General features: G+C 45.4%; 2 protein-coding genes across 8 annotated transcripts in view; both read left to right on the top strand.

Annotated features, from left to right (window-relative positions):
- Positions 1-1,272: 1,272 nt before the first annotated feature.
- slc71a2a (solute carrier family 71 member 2a) lies at positions 1,273-20,550 on the top strand. Of its 2 annotated transcripts, none has more exons than XM_004075165.5 (12): positions 1,273-1,605; positions 11,325-11,423; positions 11,509-11,571; positions 11,636-11,763; positions 11,934-12,048; positions 13,626-13,844; positions 14,249-14,362; positions 16,235-16,306; positions 17,436-17,548; positions 17,864-17,961; positions 18,063-18,226; positions 18,750-20,550. In XM_004075165.5, exons 1-12 carry the CDS (start codon positions 1,507-1,509, stop codon positions 19,020-19,022), a joined length of 1,557 nt encoding a protein of 518 aa, XP_004075213.1. In that variant the 5' UTR covers positions 1,273-1,506; the 3' UTR covers positions 19,023-20,550. The 2 variants fall into 2 exon arrangements, with proteins under 2 accessions (XP_004075213.1, XP_020563589.1); XM_020707930.3 differs by lacking the exon at positions 1,273-1,605 and adding an exon at positions 5,339-5,471.
- Positions 20,551-22,435: 1,885 nt separating this feature from the next.
- Positions 22,436-22,689, top strand: part of LOC101159687 (uncharacterized) — a 12,556-nt gene continuing 12,302 nt past the window's right edge. For 4 of the 6 annotated variants that reach the window (XM_020707928.2, XM_020707929.2, XM_078955575.1 and 1 more), the window contains exon 1: positions 22,436-22,637. In XM_020707928.2, coding sequence (XP_020563587.1) covers positions 22,456-22,637 — 182 coding nt within the window. In that variant the 5' untranslated portion in view covers positions 22,436-22,455. The remainder of the gene's footprint in view (positions 22,638-22,689) is intronic. The other 2 variants (XM_004075150.4, XM_078955574.1) reach the window with 1 other exon arrangement.

Below are 22,689 nucleotides of genomic sequence, written 5' to 3' on the forward strand. Positions count from 1 at the left end.
ATGCGGTGACAGTAAATCCGTAAGGGCTCGGTTCTGGTTCCGTCTCCCCAGTAAGTCAGATCTGGGCGGAACAGGACAAGACGGGACCGAGAACCGGACCCGACGGGAGGATTTTGTCAATTGTTTGTGACGAGCAACCAAAAAAGTCTTCAGACTTTCAAATTAAAAGACTTCTCACTTGACCACGGATCCAAATCAGACTGAAGTTATCCCGAGTTCCAAGCTATTTGTGTTCATTTAGTTCTAGTTTTGTCTTCATTGATATCATGTCTTTCACATCTCAAGCACTTCTAGATTTATTTCAGGGTGAGTGTTTTTGTGAAAGACAGCACACTGCACTCACTGGCCTCCAGAGCATTGGTCTGTGATTGGAGGGCCAACTGTCACATGACTTTGGTTGTATTCAGACTGGACACATTTGGTTCGCTTTCTCTGATAATCCAGAGCAAGTTTTCAGTCTGAATCCACCCAAGCAGACCCTGGTCCGTGGCCAGGAACCGCTCTCTGACCCGTCTTTGGAGGTGGTCTCGGTTCAATTCCAATGGGACTGAAGTTCGGTTCGCTCTGAGATTCCTCAGTCTGAATACAATCCGTCCTTGGAGCAGAAATACTAGACCAAAAAATTAAGCGGACTCCATCGGGAACAAAGCAGATAAGGAATAAAGCAACCAATGAGCTGTGGACAAATGTAAAGCAGCGATTGTTGTGTTTTTAAAGAGGAAAAAGGTCCAACTCTTTGTTACGTTTATTTTAACTCAGTTGAAAATGCTTTTCAGTGTCTTGTTACGCGGGGACAGGCGCTGCTGTGACGTCACCCTAAAAGCTACCCCAGTTTCCTTAGCAGAATTCTCTCAAAACAATGTCGTAACACAAAACCGATGAAACTCAGCGACTCACTGAAATGTGGTCGGATGAATTCAAGAACTTCAGTCGTGTGGTTTTGTTTACAACTTTGCTCCATAAAGCATTTAAAATTTTACTTTTATGAATTAACTGAGAGTAATTATTGACTTGTGTTTGTTTGCAAACACAAATAATGCACTGAGTTTCACTGGTTTACCTTATAAGAGTGGATTTATTTGTAAATTGCGACAAACAAACAAATAAATAAAGTAAAATTAAAAAGAAAAAAAACATCACACTAATATTGCCATACGTTGGATATGTGAGCCTGTTCAGGGTGTATCCCACCTTCACCCAACGGCTCCAGCAACCCTGTGATCCCATAAGAGATTCAGAGGACACGACGCTCTTGTTTTGAAAGGGAGCTGAACTGCAACCGGAAGTCCCGCCGTGGTCCCCGGTGACTTCACTGTAACGGTTCGCACTGCAGACTCCGACTGAAGCTGACTCCGTGAGGACTGGCGAGCGGCAGTGCGAGCAGCTGTTATCGGTTCGGTTCGGTTCTGAGAAAGAGGCCCAGTTCGCCTTTTGGGGGGGAGGACCAACCGATTAATCCTGGAAGCGCCCGGAGAACCGCGGATATCCACGCAGAAAGGATGCTTCATGAGCGGCGGCAGGTGTGAAGAGATGACCGGGGAGCTTCCGGCGCCCGCCGGCCGAGTGCTGCTGGTCAAGAAGATGGTGATGCGGGACGGAGACGCGGTGGGTGGACGGCGGCCGGTTCTGTGTTTCATGAGTGACGTGTATAGATGTAAATGTGTGCGTTCATGTCACGATGTTTGCTGACAGCCCCCGCGGTAGAGGACGCTCTCCGGGGGTTTAGTGTCCGTTCGTCCCGCAGGCCGCCGCCGCAGGGACGATGACATAACACGGACTTAACTGCTGTTGACGAGCGGCTGCAAAAAAAAAAAAAAAAAAAAAAAAAAAAAAATCCGCGTGAGACATCAGCGCTTAAAGCTGCAGACACCGTCAGCTGTCTGCACGCGCTCTGTCATTCTAATGACCAGACACGTCTGTGGAAACAGAAGAACTCCAGCAAAGACAGGCTAACCGAGCCGGGTCGGGTCCAAAATGGCTGTTGGGGCCCGATGGAGCGGTGCTGATGCTGGAGCCGTGCTGTTACATAAGAGCGTCGGAGTGAGGCGTCTCGCTGCAGCGTCCATCTTTGCAGCTGCGCAGCACGATGTGAGGAGCCCTGTTGAGAGAACCAGAGGGAGGATGATGAAGGCTGGAGGAGGAGGATGGAGGCTGATGGAGGCTGGAGGAGGAGGATGGAGGTTGATGAAGGCTGGAGGAAGAGGATGGAGCCTGGAGGAGGATGATGGAGGTTGATGGAGGATGATGACTGCTGGAGGAAGAGGATGGAGGCTGATGGAGGCTGATGGAGGCTGGAGGAGGAGGATGGAGGATGATGGATGCTGGAGGAAGAGGATGGAGGCTGGTGGAGGTTGATGGAGGCTGGAGGAAGAGGATGGAGCCTGATAGAGGCTGGTGGAGGATGATGAAGGCTGGTGGAGCTTGATGGAGGCTTGAGGAGGAGGATGGAGGATGATGGAGGCTGGAGGAAGATGATGGAGGTTGATGAAGGCTGGTAGAGCCTGATGAAGGCTGGAGGAGGAGGATGGAAGATGATGGAGGTTGATGGAGCCTGATGAAGGCTGGAGGAAGAGGATGGAGGCTGGTGGAGGTTGATGGAGGCTGGAGGAGGATGATGGAGGTTGATGAAGGCTGGTAGAGCCTGATGAAGGCTGGAGGAGGAGGATGGAGGATGATGGAGGTTGATGGAGCCTGATGAAGGCTGGAGGAAGAGGATATAGCCTGATAGAGGCTGGTGGAGGTTGATGAAGGCTGGTGGAGGCTTGAGGAGGAGGATGGAGGCTGAAGGAAGAGGATGGAGGCTGGTGGAGGTTGATGGAGGATGATGAAGGCTGGAGGAGGAGGATGGAGGTTGATGAAGGCTGGTAGAGCCTGATGGAGGCTTGAGGAGGAGGATGGAGGATGATGGAGGCTGGTGGAGGTTGATGGAGGCTGGAGGAGGAGGATGGAGGTTGATGAAGGCTGGAGGAAGAGGATGGAGCCTGGAGGAGGATGATGGAGGTTGATGGAGGATGATGACTGCTGGAGGAAGAGGATGGAGGCTGATGGAGGCTGGAGGAGGAGGATGGAGGATGATGGATGCTGGAGGAAGAGGATGGAGGCTGGTGGAGGTTGATGGAGGCTGGAGGAGGAGGATGGAGGTTGATGAAGGCTGGAGGAAGAGGATGGAGCCTGATAGAGGCTGGTGGAGGATGATGAAGGCTGGTGGAGCTTGATGGAGGCTTGAGGAGGAGGATGGAGGATGATGGAGGCTGGAGGAAGATGATGGAGGTTGATGAAGGCTGGTAGAGCCTGATGAAGGCTGGAGGAGGAGGATGGAAGATGATGGAGGTTGATGGAGCCTGATGAAGGCTGGAGGAAGAGGATGGAGGCTGGTGGAGGTTGATGGAGGCTGGAGGAGGATGATGGAGGTTGATGAAGGCTGGTAGAGCCTGATGAAGGCTGGAGGAGGAGGATGGAGGATGATGGAGGTTGATGGAGCCTGATGAAGGCTGGAGGAAGAGGATATAGCCTGATAGAGGCTGGTGGAGGTTGATGAAGGCTGGTGGAGGCTTGAGGAGGAGGATGGAGGCTGAAGGAAGAGGATGGAGGCTGGTGGAGGTTGATGGAGGATGATGAAGGCTGGAGGAGGAGGATGGAGGTTGATGAAGGCTGGTAGAGCCTGATGGAGGCTTGAGGAGGAGGATGGAGGATGATGGAGGCTGGTGGAGGTTGATGGAGGCTGGAGGAGGAGGATGGAGGTTGATGAAGGCTGGAGGAAGAGGATGGAGCCTGGAGGAGGATGATGGAGGTTGATGGAGGATGATGACTGCTGGAGGAAGAGGATGGAGGCTGATGGAGGCTGGAGGAGGAGGATGGAGGATGATGGATGCTGGAGGAAGAGGATGGAGGCTGGTGGAGGTTGATGGAGGCTGGAGGAGGAGGATGGAGGTTGATGAAGGCTGGAGGAAGAGGATGGAGCCTGATAGAGGCTGGTGGAGGATGATGAAGGCTGGTGGAGCTTGATGGAGGCTTGAGGAGGAGGATGGAGGATGATGGAGGCTGGAGGAAGATGATGGAGGTTGATGAAGGCTGGTAGAGCCTGATGAAGGCTGGAGGAGGAGGATGGAAGATGATGGAGGTTGATGGAGCCTGATGAAGGCTGGAGGAAGAGGATGGAGGCTGGTGGAGGTTGATGGAGGCTGGAGGAGGATGATGGAGGTTGATGAAGGCTGGTAGAGCCTAATGAAGGCTGGAGGAGGAGGATGGAGGATGATGGAGGTTGATGGAGCCTGATGAAGGCTGGAGGAAGAGGATATAGCCTGATAGAGGCTGGTGGAGGTTGATGAAGGCTGGTGGAGGCTTGAGGAGGAGGATGGAGGCTGAAGGAAGAGGATGGAGGCTGGTGGAGGTTGATGGAGGATGATGAAGGCTGGAGGAGGAGGATGGAGGTTGATGAAGGCTGGTAGAGCCTGATGGAGGCTTGAGGAGGAGGATGGAGGATGATGGAGGCTGGTGGAGGTTGATGGAGGCTGGAGGAGGAGGATGGAGGCTGGAGGAAGAGGATGGAGCCTGGAGGAGGATGATGGAGGTTGATGGAGGATGATGACTGCTGGAGGAAGAGGATGGAGGCTGATGGAGGCTGATGGAGGCTGGAGGAGGAGGATGGAGGATGATGGATGCTGGAGGAAGAGGATGGAGGCTGGTGGAGGTTGATGGAGGCTGGAGGAGGAGGATGGAGGTTGATGAAGGCTGGAGGAAGAGGATGGAGCCTGATAGAGGCTGGTGGAGGATGATGAAGGCTGGTGGAGCTTGATGGAGGCTTGAGGAGGAGGATGGAGGATGATGGAGGCTGGAGGAAGATGATGGAGGTTGATGAAGGCTGGTAGAGCCTGATGAAGGCTGGAGGAGGAGGATGGAAGATGATGGAGGTTGATGGAGCCTGATGAAGGCTGGAGGAAGAGGATGGAGGCTGGTGGAGGTTGATGGAGGCTGGAGGAGGATGATGGAGGTTGATGAAGGCTGGTAGAGCCTGATGAAGGCTGGAGGAGGAGGATGGAGGATGATGGAGGTTGATGGAGCCTGATGAAGGCTGGAGGAAGAGGATATAGCCTGATAGAGGCTGGTGGAGGTTGATGAAGGCTGGTGGAGGCTTGAGGAGGAGGATGGAGGCTGAAGGAAGAGGATGGAGGCTGGTGGAGGTTGATGGAGGATGATGAAGGCTGGAGGAGGAGGATGGAGGTTGATGAAGGCTGTAGAGCCTGATGGAGGCTTGAGGAGGAGGATGGAGGATGATGGAGGCTGGAGGAGGTTGATGAAGGCTGGTGGAGGATGATGGAGGCTGGTGGAGGTTGATGAAGGCTGGTGGAGGATGATGGAGGCTGATGGAGGCTGATGGAGGATGATGAAGGATGATGGAGGATGATGAAGGATGATGGAGCCTGATGAAGGCTGGAGGAGGAGGCTGGAGGCTGCCTCTGTTCTCTATGACTGTGAGTGTCATCCACAGCTGTTCTTTTAAAAATACATTATGTTCTTTGTTTTGTCTGTAATCCTATTTTGATCACATCTGCATGGTTACCATGGAGACAGAGAAGCTGATACCTTTTCCCTGTACGTCAGACAATGACCTAATGTCATTTTATACCCCCTCCACTTTGTTGACATGACAACAGCAGGGCCTGATGATGGGGGGCCAATGCTAACCTCAGCAGCAGTTTTTGTTGTGTTCTGCTGGTGTCACTCTGGGTTACATAATGCAGCAGAACCTGCAGGTTCTGGACCCATTTGGTTGAGAAGCTGATCGAAATAGAGAGAATAACAAGATGTTCTGGATGGAGGGAAGATGGAGGAGCAGGAGATAAGAGATGTCAGTGAACATGAAAGACGCACGGTTTACAGTGAAATTTCATTCATTTTATTTATTTATTTATCCGGGACAGAATAAAAAGAGGACAAGCAGCCCGAACACAAACACCCCAGTAAAATAAGAGTGAGAAAATATTCATTAAAAGTCTAAAATGTAGAAGTAATAAATACAGCAGTTAACATATAAAAAGGTCTAAAATATGAAAATGTAAATTAATATAATTTAAAACATGGAAAAGTCTAAAACACCTAGAATATAAATTAGAATAAGTTTAGACGTGAAAAGTACAAGTTGACTAAAAAGCATTAAACAAATAAAACTGTGATAAAATAGAGTCAAAGTCTAGATCCCACACATGAGATCTAACTAAAGGTTCATGAAATAAACGCGGCTTTAGTTTGTTTTTAGAAACCTGGTTCCACAGACGAGTCCGTCCATTCAGCCGATCCAATAAAGCCTCATTAGAACCAAATGTTCTCTGAAGGTGAAACGCAACACATTAGGATTCATGAGCCAAGTCATTCCCAACGTTCCGGATTATTCTTATTCAGTCCAAGGACACTTATTAAAAAAAACCTTTATAAGTGGCCAAAGTGATGTCCAAGGATCCCCATGTTAAACCGTTGAGAGGGGAACTCCCTCTTTATGGAAGAACAAGAAGACATCTTCTAACAGAACCACCCATTTGATTCAAGAGAAAGAGACAAAGGAACACAGAAAGAGCAGAACATCTGTGACGCTAATTCAGAAGGAGAACAGGAAACAGCTGAGCTCCAAGGACAGAAATCTGAAGAGGAGCCGTCTGCTGTGAGGCGAAGACGGACGACGTTCCACATCTCCACGATGACCGATGGAGTCACTAAGCTGTTGGTGCTGAAGGTCACCGTCTCCATGCTGGCACCGTGATTATAGACAAGTACACAATCACCACCTACAGTCCCACTTGATCCATTCTCAAAGCGTTCCCGGTGATCTTTTAGGGATATGATGCTGTTTTTAGCCAAAACCTTTTAAGAAACCCGTCGTTTTCTAGGACATAGTTTCTGCAGAGTGGCGGGAGTTCATCAGAAATTCACCTCTGAGTTATGGCTGTTGGCAGGGAGTCAGTCTGCCTTTATTTCCCAACATGCCTTTGTTTACACTCCCTCCTGCTAGCTTACAGCCCCTCACACCCCCAAGCTAACATTAGCGGTGCAACAGAAATGGCAGCAACATCAGATCTGTCCATCCGTCCGGTTCTGGTCCAGATTCCAGCTTAGACCAGGGAAACAAAGACGTTCATGGATCTGTGGGTCTGCAGGTGGATGATCAGAAATGGGCAGAGCTGGGAGACACTGGCCCCGCCCATTTCAGTTTCTACATTACAACTGAGAGCTTTTTCCAAACAGCATTTTTTCATCTGCTCCAGATTCACCATGATTTGAATAAAGAAATACTCAGAAATGTTTTATCTTAATTTTCTTTATCTATGTCCTCCTTTATGTGAAAAACGGCCCAAGAAAATTAACATTTTCATCTTTAAGCACATTTTTCCTTTTGTTTTAGACCATTTTATGATAACAATACTGTAATAGAAAACGGAAACAGACTAATCAAATGCATTGATTCATTTTTATTAAAAAGAATGTCTTGTAGTTTTTCAGGCAAAAACAGTTTTCTAAGAATTTTGCCAACAAAAGTTTCATCTTTGTTTAATTCAAATCAATTACAACACAGTCGTCTCAACAGGCTTCACTAAGTGTACAAAACCTAAAATTAGTTATAAAATAAAACCGCTGAACAGCTAAACAGACTAAACTAAACTGGGCATCTCTGCCCTTAGACCCTCCTTCTCTGTAAGGAAATACTCCCAAAAAAAACCAGAAACCTCGGGGGGGTCCACATGATGGACAGACGATGTACCAGAACTCTGAGAGAATTAGCTTATCTAACTCTACAACTACATGTTTAAATAGTCCAGCAGACGAGCTTCATCCAGATGTTCAGTTAAAAGGATTAATTTAGTAAAAGAAAGTTTTTTTTAAAACCAATCCAAATGTGTTTCAACATGGAAAAGTGAAAAAAGTGAAAAAATGAATGGATGTTGAATCAAACTGTGTCCGATCTCAGTTGAATCCCTGGTGAACTGGTGAATCCAGTATCTTTGATTAGTGGATACATTTGCTGGAGTTTTTCTGTCATCTTGGATCTGCTCATTGGAATACAGAGTATGTATTTACTTCATAATTATCACATCTGTTATTCAGAGAAGAAGAACGTTTCAATTGACTGTAAAATGTCAAATCCGCTAGAGAACATAGAAAGGTTAGAAATGGTGGAGTTTCTCATCCACCTGTACTTACAACAGTTTTCTATTTTCACATAGATGTAGTGGAATATGACAGGTGACCCTGGAAATAAATGGACCTACTTTATTAAGGGTCTATGTTCAACTTTAGGGTAAACTCCTGATCTGTGTAATCTGTGTTAGTAGAACGAGCTATTAGTCTCTTTCTAAATATAGAGAATAATCACATTTTCCCTCCTTGTGTATTCGTGTCAGCAGGCTGCTGATTATGTCATGCGGGATGATCCAGTTTTGATATTGACCTTGGAACTTGGTTGTGCGTTATTTTATGTGCCCAGCAGAAGGATTGTTTGAAATACTCAATGTCAGCAATGTCTCCTGGTCTGCTTCCACAAAGATGGGAGCTTAAGGCTTCACTGCATCAATGCAGGAGAAAGACTTGAGTTCGGCCAAAAGGAAGGATCATAACCTTTTTATTTGTTCACAGGGACTCAGAATCTTTGGTGGGTATAGGTGGGAAGAAGATGGTTTCGCTCTCCTTTATCTGGCGTCTTTTGTTGTAATGGTGGCCTCAACATGGGGTGATGGCTCACATAATTCTCTAAATAAGAAGGGTACCAGGTATGTGGAGAAACAACTTTAACCTCTCCTCCATCTCCTTAATGATATAGGGACGGCTTGACAGCTCACGCCGCTGTGCTGAAGGAAGTGTCGTCACATTTACATTTAGCCAATCGTGATCTTTACGTTCTGTGCAGTGAAACACTGTTTGGAGGATTTGAACTGAAACGTGTGTCCATCCAGAAAGAAGTGCAGCATCTAAAACTGAAAGGGTTATGATGAATGAAATGCACCTCTAATGTGGCCGATGCTGTTCTCCTCTAACAGTAAAACAACCATTTTTACTGACCACAAGACACAAAGTCTTATTTTACCGTTTAGGAAAAGGTTGACACTGTCTGCTTTGAACTCATTATGAAAAATTGTAGCACAAAAAATAGTGGAAGAGACTATTTGATTTGTTTATTTGAAATGGTTTATTTCAAGCAATCAAATCAAGAAGAATACACAAAACAATACAATCATCAGTTATGCATTCATACAAAGACGTATCAAACTGAGGATAATTAGACATTAAATCAAATATTGTTTGAAAGAGAGTGGAAGGAAGTGAACTTCTATAATCCTGTTCTACCAAAACCCTTTTATTACATGATTTATCCGGTTCATAACTTTTATCAGACAGAATTAAGAATCTTTAAGTTTCAATAAATCACATGACAAAGATGAATTACTTCATTATTATCTAAAAATCGACATAGCTCTATTTTGGAAATCAACATAACACATGCAGATCAGTTATCTGAAATATATGCAGATTATTATTCATTAGAAAAATCCTGACTATGATTAAAAATAACACTATGTCAGAAAAAATAAAGAAAATCATGAGAAATAAGAAAATAATACAGAAAGAAAACATTGGGTTGAAGGCTTTATAGCATTCAACCAACTAACATTTTCTCAATAGTTTTTTGACTTCCTTTCAAAATAAAAGACACCTTATGCCAATCAGGATCGAGTTTAGCTAATGTACGTCTACTCAAGGTTTCAAACAATGCAGGACAAAAATGGGATTTTCTCTTGTCATACTTTAGGTTTATTTTGGTGAGCCGTTATCTTTTTTCCTACATACAGCCGTTCACCTCAACTCAAACATGATCCTGTATAAAAAGTTTATAAATATATACAAATGTCTATAATTGAGCTCCCTCTGGACAGATACTAACAACTGTTGTACAGCATAAGATAACATTTAAACTCATCAAAAAGACGGATCAATCAGACAACACCTGATAAATTCGAGCGGTTTTCTTTTATTTTCAACTGTGGTATGTGTAACAAAATGAAAAGAAAACAGGAAGTTCCTAGGAACATGCTCAAAAATTACAGAAAAATAAGGAACCTGAGAACATAAAATTCCTAAAAAAGAATAATAAAATGATAATAGAAATTTGGTTTTTGGTCCACTCATTCCTGGGACATGTGAGACTTCCCTGGTGAAAGCACAGAGTCCTGGACACGCAACATTGAAATTCATGGAAATAGTTTTGCTCGGGTGAAAATCACAATGAAATGAAAGATTTTATTTAAGTAACCCCAAAAAATCAGCCAATGACAACAAGAAAAAGGTCTAACCAAGAATTCTTAATTGAAGAAATAAATCTTGTCTCCACATCCTTAAAAAGTCTTACATTTAATTGAACTAAAATAATTTCTTATAAAACCTTTAATTCTGGTGAATGGATCTTAGTTTTTTTTCTCGTGCCATGTGACTTCCTGTCACAAAAACAAATCAGGTTGCGTTTTGTCATAGGTGTTAAATCGTTTAGCTAGTTAGTTGATGCCTGTCAGTGCAGGCAAATAGGAAAGTGCAAAGTCTTAGAGGAGCGCCTTGAAAAGAAGAATTCCTCGTGATGGTTAGAAGTGCTTAGAGCTGCACGGTTTGCCAGAAGAACTCTAAACTTGGCACGATGGGGATCATGGCGGTGGAATTGCACGTGCAGAGCAGGAAACAGCAGACTCCAGCTGTTGGTTTCAGTCTCTTTGGTCTTCAATTAGATTGTAAGGGATCTTAAAAAGCTCTTTAAATCCTTAAATGTAACTTCTGTAAATGTGTAAATACCCTGTAAGGCGTGTTTTCACAAACCTCTCGAATTATTTCGTTATTTTCTTCAAGACAGAAAATAAGACCATTGATCTTGATACAAAGGTCTTTTTACCGACTTTAGATCCAGTTTTTGCAGAGCGGTCAGATGAAAGACGTGACCTCACATTGAGTCACCAACAGGATTTTCCATTCTGAGGCTTTTAAAGAGTGAGAAAAACAAGTATTAGTCTAGAGGATTACGCTAAGTCCAACCAAAATCAACAGGAGGAAGTTAGGATGTTCTGATAGAGGGATGCTGACATGAAGACTCAAATTCACACACACACAAACAAAAACACACACACAAACACTCAGAGAAGGTAAATGAGGGAAATTTGAATGGTCAGTTTCAGGGACGACCAATCGTCCTCTGCTCTTCATTAGCTAACAGCTGGAGTTCCTCGGTAATGTCTCTAAAGGATCAATCACATGACAGCGAGTGTGGTGACCTCATTTGCATGTCGTTGGTTCGTTTCCAGCCCCAGCAGGGCATCGGCCGGCCCAGCGTGTACCATGCCGTGATGGTCATCTTCCTGGAGTTCTTCGCCTGGGGTCTGCTCACCACTCCCATGCTCACGGCGAGTACCCATGCAGCTGCAGCTTCAGGAGGAGCCCTGTGTTTCTACCTGCGTGTGAAACGTGTTTGTCTTCTTCTCTCGGTAGGTTCTGCATGAAACCTTCCCGCAGCATACGTTCCTGATGAACGGACTCATTCAGGGAGTGAAGGTAAGAGCTTGAAGGAGTTCCAGTGGAATGGAACCAGGACTAAAAGGTGTCTCATCCCTTCTAGGGCCTCCTGTCCTTCATGTCTGCTCCACTGATTGGAGCGTTATCTGACGTTTGGGGCAGGCGCTCCTTCCTTTTGATCACAGTCTTCTTCACCTGTGCACCCATCCCGCTGATGCGGCTTAGTCCCTGGTAGGAATGAGTTGCTTTTGTCCTCTTAGAGGGAGTCCCAGATGGCGTTTAAACTTTTACATGGATAACCGTGTCATTCTTTTTTGGTCCGACTTCCTGATTCTGTACAGACTCTATATGATTTTTCTGTTATTTTGTCTTGAAGACTGTTTTTCCTGGTTGTTTTCTAGGTGGTACTTTGCAATGATCTCCATGTCTGGGGCGTTTTCTGTCACCTTCTCCGTCATCTTTGCGTACGTCGCTGATGTGACAGATGAACGAGAGAGGAGTACAGCCTATGGTCTGGTAAGAATTCCCGTAGACGTTTCATCTCAGGTCATATATGCTGGGATTTACATATGAACACAGGCACATTTAGGCAGATCATCTCTGATGTCACCTCTTGGGTTCAGAAGGCCTGAAACAGAGCTCAGAATGGGCTGGTCTTACTTATCCGACTCAACGGCATTACATAGATGGGGGATTGTGTTGAGTTTTGTTTGGTCCGTGCTGAAATCCATCCCCCCCTTGCCTTTCAAAATACAAACCCTCAAATATGTACAAAAGTGTATTTAGATTGAATCAAGATAGCTGAACCCCTAAACACAGTGCAATTGTCATGTGTGGAAAATAAAACAGGCATCATAAAGATTTCTGAAGCTAAAATGGACATGGAACAGGTATTGGTAAAAACCAGTTTAGTATATTTTCTAATCTTCCGCATGCAACCTGGTACTTCCAATATTTTGGTTGAAACCATTGAGAACTGGAAAAAGCGATTCCTCCCGCTGACGTTCCAAACATCCTTCCAGAAAGGAAACATCGTTCCAAACAGGAAGTACCCGCTGGCTCCACGAAGCCAGAATCCCATTGACATCAATAGAGAAATAACCCGCTGTTACTCAGTCATTCTATTGGTCAGAAGAACCGCTCTGGATCTGATACCTTTATAACATCTTCTTGATAATGTTTGTAATGATAATTTCTGTTCATGGTATTTACTTCAGTATCGCAAGTTATTCAAGTTATGAACTGACCAATCAGATGCCTCAATAAAAGCATGTGGTGTCAAGTCGAACGTTTGAAGAGTTTGATTGACAGATTCCCCGCAATCCCGCTTTCAATGGGAGGATTTTGGCCTTCCAGTAAGCTCACTCCTGATTAGAGGGAGTGGTTGCCGTAGAAATGCTGACTCAGACAGACTGCATACTGCATACTGAGGGATTTCTGGTTCCAATATTGCGACGTCTGCATCAGAAAAACTGGCGCTTTCTCATTGACTTCATTTGGTTGGAATGGGAGGTAAAAACATTTTCTAAGGGTGATGTCACACTCACTCGGTCCAGTTCTATATGCAGTCAGTATTTCTTTTGCTGTCAGGTCCATCCACGTCACTTTTTCTGTATTTGTGGCTACAAGCTTGTGTTCATGGATGGACAGCCAGATCTGTCCATCGGCATGGATGCACAAGTGGCTCTATGCTAGTACTTAATCTAACATTTGAAGAAAAAGAGGAAACAATGAAGACAGAGCGATGGAACTGACTCTTGTTTTAGTGATCGGAGTGGAACCAGCCCGACCTTCAGCTCAAACAACAATAAACTTTTCACTTTGACTCTAGAAACACATCAGACACTTATCAAGAAACAACTGCAGCTCCTGGATTAGTGATGCATGTTTGCTATGTGAGGCTTGCAGGAGGTCACAGTGTCGTTAGGCATCACTGAACACTTTTCATTTTGGCAAAGTTTGGCAAACTGTTGAAGCCACACCTTAATGCGCTATAGGATAAATGTTCAATCTTCCTGATAACAGTCCAGTGAGAGTGTAACGCTGGTTCTTCCAGCCCTTTACAGCTCATTCCCTCTCTCTGAATCCTCCAGGTGTCGGCTACTTTTGCGGCCAGCCTAGTAACCAGTCCAGCCATCGGTGCGTACCTGTCGGCCTGGTACGGGGACAACCTGGTGGTCCTGCTGGCCACGCTGATCGCTCTGGCCGACATCTGCTTCATCCTTCTGGCGGTCCCAGAGTCTCTGCCAGACAAGATGAGGCCCAACACCTGGGGCGCGCCCATTTCCTGGGAGTACGCCGACCCGTTTGCTGTCAGTAACAGTTTCCTTACTCTATAATGTCAGGTTGTCTGTTTGAGTGATGATGGGCCATAAGCAGAAGTTTGAGCCGCATGGCGTCTTCCTTTCTCAGTGATTTGGTTCTCTTCTCTGTTTCTGGATGCAGTATGTTGAGGGGAGACTTGGCTGAAGGGTTCCTCAAAATTCTAATGATTTATGGTTGCCTGGAAACAGTCGTAGAACAATGATATGACTGAGGCCCCCTGGGGCCGCTAGAGTACATGTATAGATCAATGAGATGGAGAAAAGCAACCAATTAAGGGTTCAGGCTGGAACTTTGAGTCCCAGAGGGAAATCTGAAGACTGACTGAGGGTCTCACAGCTCTGGTGGCGTTTTCCGTTCTCTCTGTCCCTTTCTCTGTCTGTCTTTTATTCAGTCTCTGAGGAAGGTGGGTCAGGATCCCACAGTTCTGCTCATCTGCATCACAGTGTTCCTGTCTTACCTGCCAGAGGCCGGACAGTACTCCAGCTTCTTCCTCTACCTGAGACAGGTAAGAGCCAGTAATGATTCCTCCTCTGTGTTAAAGGGATTTTAGTTTTGAATTACAATTTATTTTAGTTATGTTAAATAAAAGATGAATTATGCTTAAAACCAGGTTGTTAAAACTGCCCAGCTAGATGTATACATCTGAGAAAGAGGTACCGTATTTTCACGACCATAGGGCACACTGGGTTATAGGGCGCAGTCTTAGCGCCCAGTCTCAGTTATGGGTAATTTTTCGGTACGTGACACATACTAAAGGCGCACCGGGTCTTAAGTCACGGGCACGTTAACACGTACCAGTAAAACATGCATGCCAGTATGTTTTTTAAAAAGGCAGTGTGAGCAAAACTGAGTTGGTTGTGATTTATTTTATACTTTTTCAGTCATCAATCAGCATCCAAAAATCCATCAAAGTCCTCATCTTCTCCATCTGAAATGAACAGCTGGGCTAAATTTCTATCAAACATGCCAGGTTCCCCTTTCGTCATTGTCAGAGTCTGTCTTGTTGCAGTGCGGCTTCTCATGAATGATGCAAGCAGACACGGTAGCCCAAGCTTCTACAATCCATTCACAGAGTGTGGCGTAACTCGCCCTGGCGCTGCGTCCCACAACAATAAAGCCGTGCCCCCTTGTGCGTATCCTACTGCGCTGGTCCCACTCTTCTCCACATTGTGACTCACCGGGATGTGGAAAGTCAGCGGCGCCTCCTCCATGTTGGTGATGTGGCTGGGCTGGAGGTGTTTGTCTCAATCTTTTCTCTGCAGTATGATGGAAGATGAACAGCGTTTCATTGTAATCCGTTGAATGTCGCGGTGGCCCCATATCCCTCGCCCGGATGGAAAGATGACGTCGTTTCATAAAACGAAAGCAAAAGCTTCCTCTGTAAGCGTTACTGCCCTCAGTGGAATGGTGCTGTCTGATCCATAATCCATCGGTCAGTCGCCTTTTCTCCTCAGAAACTCAGCTGCGTCTTCGTGACTGTGGAAGTTTGTTTTCCAGCTTCCTCCACACGTGAACCATGGATTCAGTCATCTGGAATTCTCTGCAGCTGCTCCCGTGTTCCTCCGTGTAGCTGATAGCTGCAGTTTAAACTGTGCTTCAGCCATGTTGTAGACAATGTTGTTCACGTTCAAACTTCCCTCCCCTGTTCTCATGCTGTCTTTTTCTACGTCCCACAACAACACATTAGGCGCACTGCCCCCCTACAGGTTGGAGAAAATTTAAGACTCAGAAGTGCGCCTTGTGGTTGTGAAAATACGGACGTTTTTTGGGAAGTCCACATCTGCCCTTAAATGTTGTTTCATGTTTTCATCAGGGCACCCCAACATTTTCCAGATAGCAACTACCGGGGGGCTCCGCCAGTCATTGGTACCAGTCATTGGTATCTGCCCTCCCCACAAATTGGCTGGTCCTGGCCTCTTGCCCCCTGTCGATCTTGGTGGGGCTGATGGGCGGGCTGTCGGGGATCCAGTGTGGGCTGGTTGTGGGTGGCTCTAGCTCACTCCTGGGGGGGGGGGGGCTCAGGACCCCCGGCAGTGGCGTGCCTCTCGCCCGGGTGGCGGTGTATGTCTCGGGGGGTCAGGGCTTGGGTCTGGGCCTGGTGGGAGGGGGTGGTCCCTGCATGGTTGGGGCTCTCTCCGTTCCCTCGGGCCCTCGGCCTAAGGGGCTGTGGGGGAGGGACCTCTTGCTCCATTCCCATGGTGGGGGTCTAGTGCGCTTGTGGGTGGGTGCTCCTGGGCATCTGTCTGTCTGGGGGGCTCTTCATATGAACAAACTTAAAGAGTGTCCATCACAAGAGTACACATCAACAGACATGGAAACAAAAACGAGCAAAAAGAAAAAACAACCCTGTAAAGAAATTCTGTTTCTGTCTCCACAGGTCATAAACTTCTCCTCCACCACCATTGCTGTTTTCATTGGAGTTGTTGGCATTTTGTCCATCATAGCACAGGTACCATATGTGTGCACTCACATAAATAATGCATTTATGGGGATTTTGTGTCAACAAAGATTGTTGTTTTTGTTTTAGGTTTTAGCATAAGCCCCACCCACACTGTGATGCATGACAACTGAATTTACACTGGATCGTCTGCAGTGCATATCCGTTGTGTTGCGGGGGGAGTCCGTGTTATGACACTGTTAGTTTACATTGTCTCCATCTCCCGACCGCAGCTCCTCCCCCGTGGTGCCCGGAGGAGTGGCTTGTTCTGCCACCCAGGTGTCTAGTTCGTCCCCCTCTCCCTCCTCAGCCAACACTTAAGCAGTCAGGGAACCGAGTCTGAAATCCTTCCAGTTGCGCACAAACCGGATGCAGTCTACGAGCCGATTGGAAGAATTCCTGACCAATCAGCATCAACCTCCATGTCCACGTCTGTGATTTGCTGGCTTTTGGGGCACACTTGGAATGTGGTGCCCTGCTCTGCTTGGAGTGCAGAAGAGAGAGAATTCCTCTAGAGCCAAAATTGTTTTGTTGGCACGTATTTGTGAGTTTCAAGTGCAAAAAAAGAATTGTAATGATTTGCGCTCAAAAAAGTAAGTGCTGCGCTTGGAATAATGGCCCAAAAATCCCTCCACATCAGGGCCCACGGCCTCTCCGTCCTCACTGACTCCTTCAAAATGCGTCTTTTGTGTCATAAATGATGTTGTGCCAAAATTAAACCTTTGTCGACTACGGCAAAAAGGGACGGCAGTGTCATCTGAAGGGTTGACTTGCGTTACCACGTGGACACGCCACCTTACATGTGAAATAACATGTTATAAAGTTTTATTTTGAAAGTACAACAGAAGTTCTGTTTCCGGTTCCCCGGCTTTTTACCGTGAAATTGTTGCGTCAGCAGACTGGATAGAGAACTCCTGCATTATGGGGATGTCAGACGCAGACGTGACGGAGGCGATGTAAACATTTTGTTTGATTTATGAATGTCGTATTTTTTTGTGTCAACACAACGGAGACAGACGGACCAGTGGAAATCAGCCTTAAGACGGGAAACGGTTTACCTAGAAGCATAACTCTATAAAACCCTTCAACGCTGTGAGGCTGGTGAAGGTCACCAAACTCTTTCTCCTCTTTCTCCACACAGACCCTCCTTCTTACTTTACTGATGAGAACCATGGGTACCAAGAACACCGTTCTGTTGGGTTTGGGCTTCCAGATTCTCCAGCTGGCCTGGTACGGCTTAGGATCGGAACCATGGTAAGACTTGTGGGGGAGCTGCTACTGCAGAGGAGTTTGTAACTTGATGAATGGAGGTTTGTCCTTAGAGGTCGTGATGATGATGAACATTAAAAGCTTTTGTCAGAGTTTGTGTGAAAATGGATTCTCCTGTTAGCATCACAGCTCTTCACTTCTGGAAATGAGAGATGACAAAAATAGCAGAGGTAGAAAAAGATTGTCTGTGAAGCTTTAGCGTCCGGTCTTCTGCAAACGCCAGCGTGACCTCACGCTGCGCGTGGTCACACACGCCTGAAACCGCACACGCCTTCAGCAGCTGTGTGTTTGTGTGTCCAGGATGATGTGGGCGGCTGGAGCCGTTGCAGCCATGTCCTCCATCACCTTCCCAGCAGTCTCTGCTCTGGTGTCACAGTCTGCTGATGCGGATAAACAAGGTGAGAAGAAAACGCTCCTCTCTCCACGTTCACTGCTTTGTTTAAAGGAGACATAACATTCTGAAGAACTCATGTTCTTGAACCGGCGTCTTGCTCTGCAGGTGTTGTCCAGGGCATGATCACGGGGATCAGAGGTCTCTGCAACGGCCTGGGCCCTGCTCTGTACGGCTTCATCTTTTTCCTCTTCAACGTCAACATCAACACCATGGACCCCATCCAGGGGGAATACGACATTGACCCCCTGCCTCTGCACAGTCCCACTGAGGTAGGCAGAACAGCTGGAAGAGGGAATTCAAAAACAAACTAGAAGGAGCTGCTTTTCCAGAAGAACATGCAGGTTGATGCTATATCACTGAAGGAAAATGAAACTTAAAGGGTAATAATTAGCAGAAAGAAACAAAGAATTGATCAAAGTTGACCATAAGTAAAATGAAAACAGCACAAAAAAAAAGATCTTTTTATGAAAAGTGCCAGAACCAGCGAGCTTCTGCTCCAAGGAATCTCCATGTGTTTCAATGGAGACTTAAATCCTGGAATATCTGGAAAACTTCAAGAATTTGAAGGACCAAAAGTCACAGCTGGAAAAAGCTGAAAGAGCTGAACATTTGAATAGTTGAATGTTTGAAATAGATGAAACATTGTAGGAGGAGTTAAGCTGCAAAAAATGGAGGAAGATACTAGAATAAAGAAAGAGAAACAGGAAAACAATGATTGAATTAAATCAATTATGTGATGTGAAAATGAGTGTAAGTTTCTAAGCTTCTTCCGTCTGTCTGCCCTGACCCCAGCGAGCGCTGATCCCCGGGCCGCCCTTCCTGCTGGGGTCGTGCACGGTGGTCGTCGCCTTCATCGTGGCGCTCTTCATCCCTGAAAAGACGCCCTCCTCCCTGTCTTCGTCCGATCTCTGTCTTAGTGACAAGCCGAACCCGGAGAGCAAGGAGCCCATGTCCTCGCTGGCCGGCGTTCACATCAACACCCCCCTCCCTGGCAGCGACGAGGAGAGCCCCCCCGCAGCCAGCGACGAGGACGTGGAGCCTCTGCTGCATGACAGCTGCGTTTGAGAGGCAGGCCGCTGGCGTGAGGCCGGTTTTAGGGTTTTCTTTTACTCCGAACGCAGAGAGCCCGTAGGTTTGTTGGTGTTCTTGTGTCTCTCTGCTGCTCGGCAAGACTAAGTGTACTTTTCTAGTCTGAAGATTGTGATCGACACCAAACGGCTCCTCTGGACCGGTCTCTCCTCCAGAAGCTGGAATGAACAAAGATGTTTTGGACTGTTGGACCGAGGAGTCAAAGACTTTCATTTCAGCAAGGGGCGGGGCCTACAGGGACACCCTCATTTGATTAACAATCTGTTGGGGGGGGGTCTGACTTCACTGAGACAGGGGGACATGTTGAGAGCACTTCTTGCTCATGTCTGACCTCTGACCTCTGAGCGTGATTGCGAGAAGCAGGTAGATCTGTTTCTACCTTTGGTTATGTACAAAGGAAACATGTATGCTGGCCAAAACATCAGTGTTGATTTCTACTCTGTGTTGTTTTTGTGAAAATATTTTTTGTAAGGAGGTTTTTTTTCTATCAAAGTGTACAATATCTTTCTTTCTTTGAGCTAACAGAGCTTGAGCGCGTCAGGCGAACCGAATGCTCAAGCTGATCTCAAGAGGGTCTCGATCTCAGCCAGCAAATAACGCAAACCGCTCACATATTTGCATATTCAGACATTTTTTGTAGAAGATTAGCCAACGGAAGAACAAAGGGGCCCTGAGGGATCCCTGAATACTTTGATACAAGGGAACCCCTCGCAAAAACCTTCTGGAAACTTTCCAGAAGTTTTCATTGTTTAAATCTGATTTTGACTTTTATTGTCTTTTATGGAAGTGCTGCTGACAGAGTTTAAGGTTTCAGGAGGAAAAGGAGGCGCAGGATGTGATGCGAGTCTCCCTTCAGACGGTCCACCTCATGGGTTTCCTCTAAGTGACAGACGGAGCTTTAGAAATGATGCCAACAGTATGTTACTGCCACAGAGGGGAGGAAGCCGTGTTCAAATGCACTTTTTCATGTTGCTGTGGGACTGTTCCTAGTCATTGGGGTTTATGGGATGTCTAAGTATTGAAATCAGAGGGAATGGGGCCTGAATTGATTGGTTTTTCCCCGGGGGCGCGGCTGCTCAAACTCACCTGAACAGAGCAAACAACACATCCCTTCACCCGTCAATGCAGAAGCCTTTGAAACAACAACGATGAAGAAAAAGGCCTCCGAGAGGCCTTCACCGCAGACGGTTACCTTCACCAGAGCTTTTACCGTTCCCAGCTGCTGACAGGTCCAGACAACATTCATGTTTCATTCAATCCCCGAAGGGTTTGAGTGTGTTTTGTTAACACCAAGTCAAATATCCTCATTTCTCTTTGAGTGCTTGGTTATTTTTGCATAAGTGAAACTGGCAAAACACTGTAAATATTGTAGATAAGTTGGATGTCTGTATGGTGAACAGGTGGGATGTACACGGAGTTCACCGTCGCTTTGTGTCGTCTGTTGTTTCATCTGGAAGTGTACCAGCCAGTTCTTAATTATTGGGTATTAAACAGTCCAACCACAGCCAGTCTCTTCATTCTACATGCCTCAGAGGACAGTTTGTGAGGCCTTCTCTTTGCTGGATCCAGCTCACGTTTCGGTCCCACACATGTCAGAAGTCTGGTTTGTTCTCACAAGCATGTCAGGAACTTAAACGTGCTTCTAAACATTCGCTGGGAGGATGTTGAAATCACCCTGACTGGAATAAATCACAAAGAAAAGGAAGAGACAAGTGTCAGAAACTGTTGCAGCAACACAATTTTGTTGCTTCATCTGCATTTTCTGGTGTTTTTTTGTGCACATCATTGCATAGCAGAAATTGATAACAATGTCACAACCTATGGGTGGAATTTATGCTGGAAATTGGAACACAATATTTGCACACTTCTGTACTGTTCATAGAAAACAACCTCCAAAATTCACTGTAGATGCAGTTTTACTGTTCCCTAAGCAAAATAGTCGTCTATTTAGACGTACAAGTGTACTCTATATACTAAAAGTGAGGCAGTATGCTTGAAATGATGAACTTCAAATGTTCCAATTTAATCTAAAGAAGTATTCGGTTAGTAAAATTCCTACACTACATGTAAACGGTCTACAGTGTACGTGCTATACTTATACTCAAGTATATGTAATAAAATAAACATGCACCACTTTTTATACTTTTTGCTAAGGGTTGTTATCAATATTGACTCAACATTTCATGCTTAATTTTCAACATTTTGACTTGAATGACAGCTGAAGCCGTCAACACAATTTAATTATTAATTTATTATTAATTAACTTTTTTGATAAAATTGGTGCTTAAATAATTTTTTTATTGAAAAATTAGACAGAAAATACAGCATTATATATATATATATATATATATAGTATATGTATATATAAAATGCTGTATATATATATATATGCGTTATATGGATATAGTACAGGCCAAAAGTTTGGACTCTCCTTGGTCAAATAGCCCTTCCACAGCCTGGAGGTGTGTTTGGGGTCATTGTCCTGTTAAAAAATTAATGATGGTCCAACTAAACGCAAACCGGATGGAATAGCATGCCGCTGCAAGACGCATGTGAGCCAGTTTCTTTGTAACGGTTGATGGTATTTGTGACTCAATTGGGGACACTTTCAAAGTTTTACCAATTTTTGGGACTGACTGACCTTCATTTCTTAAAGTAATGAATGAATCCAAATTAAAGTAATGAATGAATCCAAATTCTAACAGTCTATTCAGTAGGACTATCAGCTGTGTATCCACCTGACTTCTGCACAACACAACTGATGGTCCCAACCCCATTTATAAGGCAAGAAATCCCACTTATTAAACCTGACAGGGCACACCTGTGAAGTGGAAAACATTTCAGGTGACTACCTCTAGAAGGTCATCAAGAGAATACCAAGAGTGTACAAAGCAGGAATCAAAGCAAAAGGTGGCTACTATGAAGAATCTACAATATGACATATTTTCAGTTGTTTCACATTTTTTGGTTATGTATATAATTCCACATGTGTTAATTCATAGTTTTGATGCCTTCAGTGTGAATCTACAATTGTCATAGTCATGAAAATAAAGAAAACTCTTTGAATGAGAAGGTGTGTCTAACCTTTTGGTCTGCAGACAACATTAAAAAATGAAAAAATTCCAACTGTATGCAGAGACCCACATTAAATTGGAAGGCATCAATAATTAAATAAAGAATCCAAGTAAGAGTATCCATGAATTAAGGGTAAGGAAAATACATCAGTCTAGGCAAAGCTGAATAACAATTTAGAGATTTTGTGGCATTTTTATAGTTTAATCTTTCCCATTAGTTTAAAAGATTAAACTAATTGCTTATATAAAAGTTGATTTAAAATAAACATCTTGTTTTAGGAAATGATGGAGTCACAACAGCAAATCAAAGTATTCACAGCGACCTCTACTGGGCAATGGGAGTCACGTTTCAGGAACCATCCAATCAGAACGCGGCTTCTGGCCCACGTGGCCTCGCAGCCCAACAAGACGCAAAGCCAAACGGCAACAACAAACATGGCGGTGTCTCCGTTCAGCTTGTTCCCGGAGAGGTGCTGGACGGAGGAGAAGGAGAAGGCGCTCATCGCGTTTTTCTCCCGTGAGTCTCCGCTTCTGCTTCCGGACCCCCTCCCCCACTCCAGAGATTTTTG

Source organism: Oryzias latipes, chromosome 12, assembly GCF_053564925.1.
Source record: "Oryzias latipes strain Hd-rR chromosome 12, Olatipes_Hd-rR_3.1".
NCBI lineage: Eukaryota > Metazoa > Chordata > Actinopteri > Beloniformes > Adrianichthyidae > Oryzias > Oryzias latipes.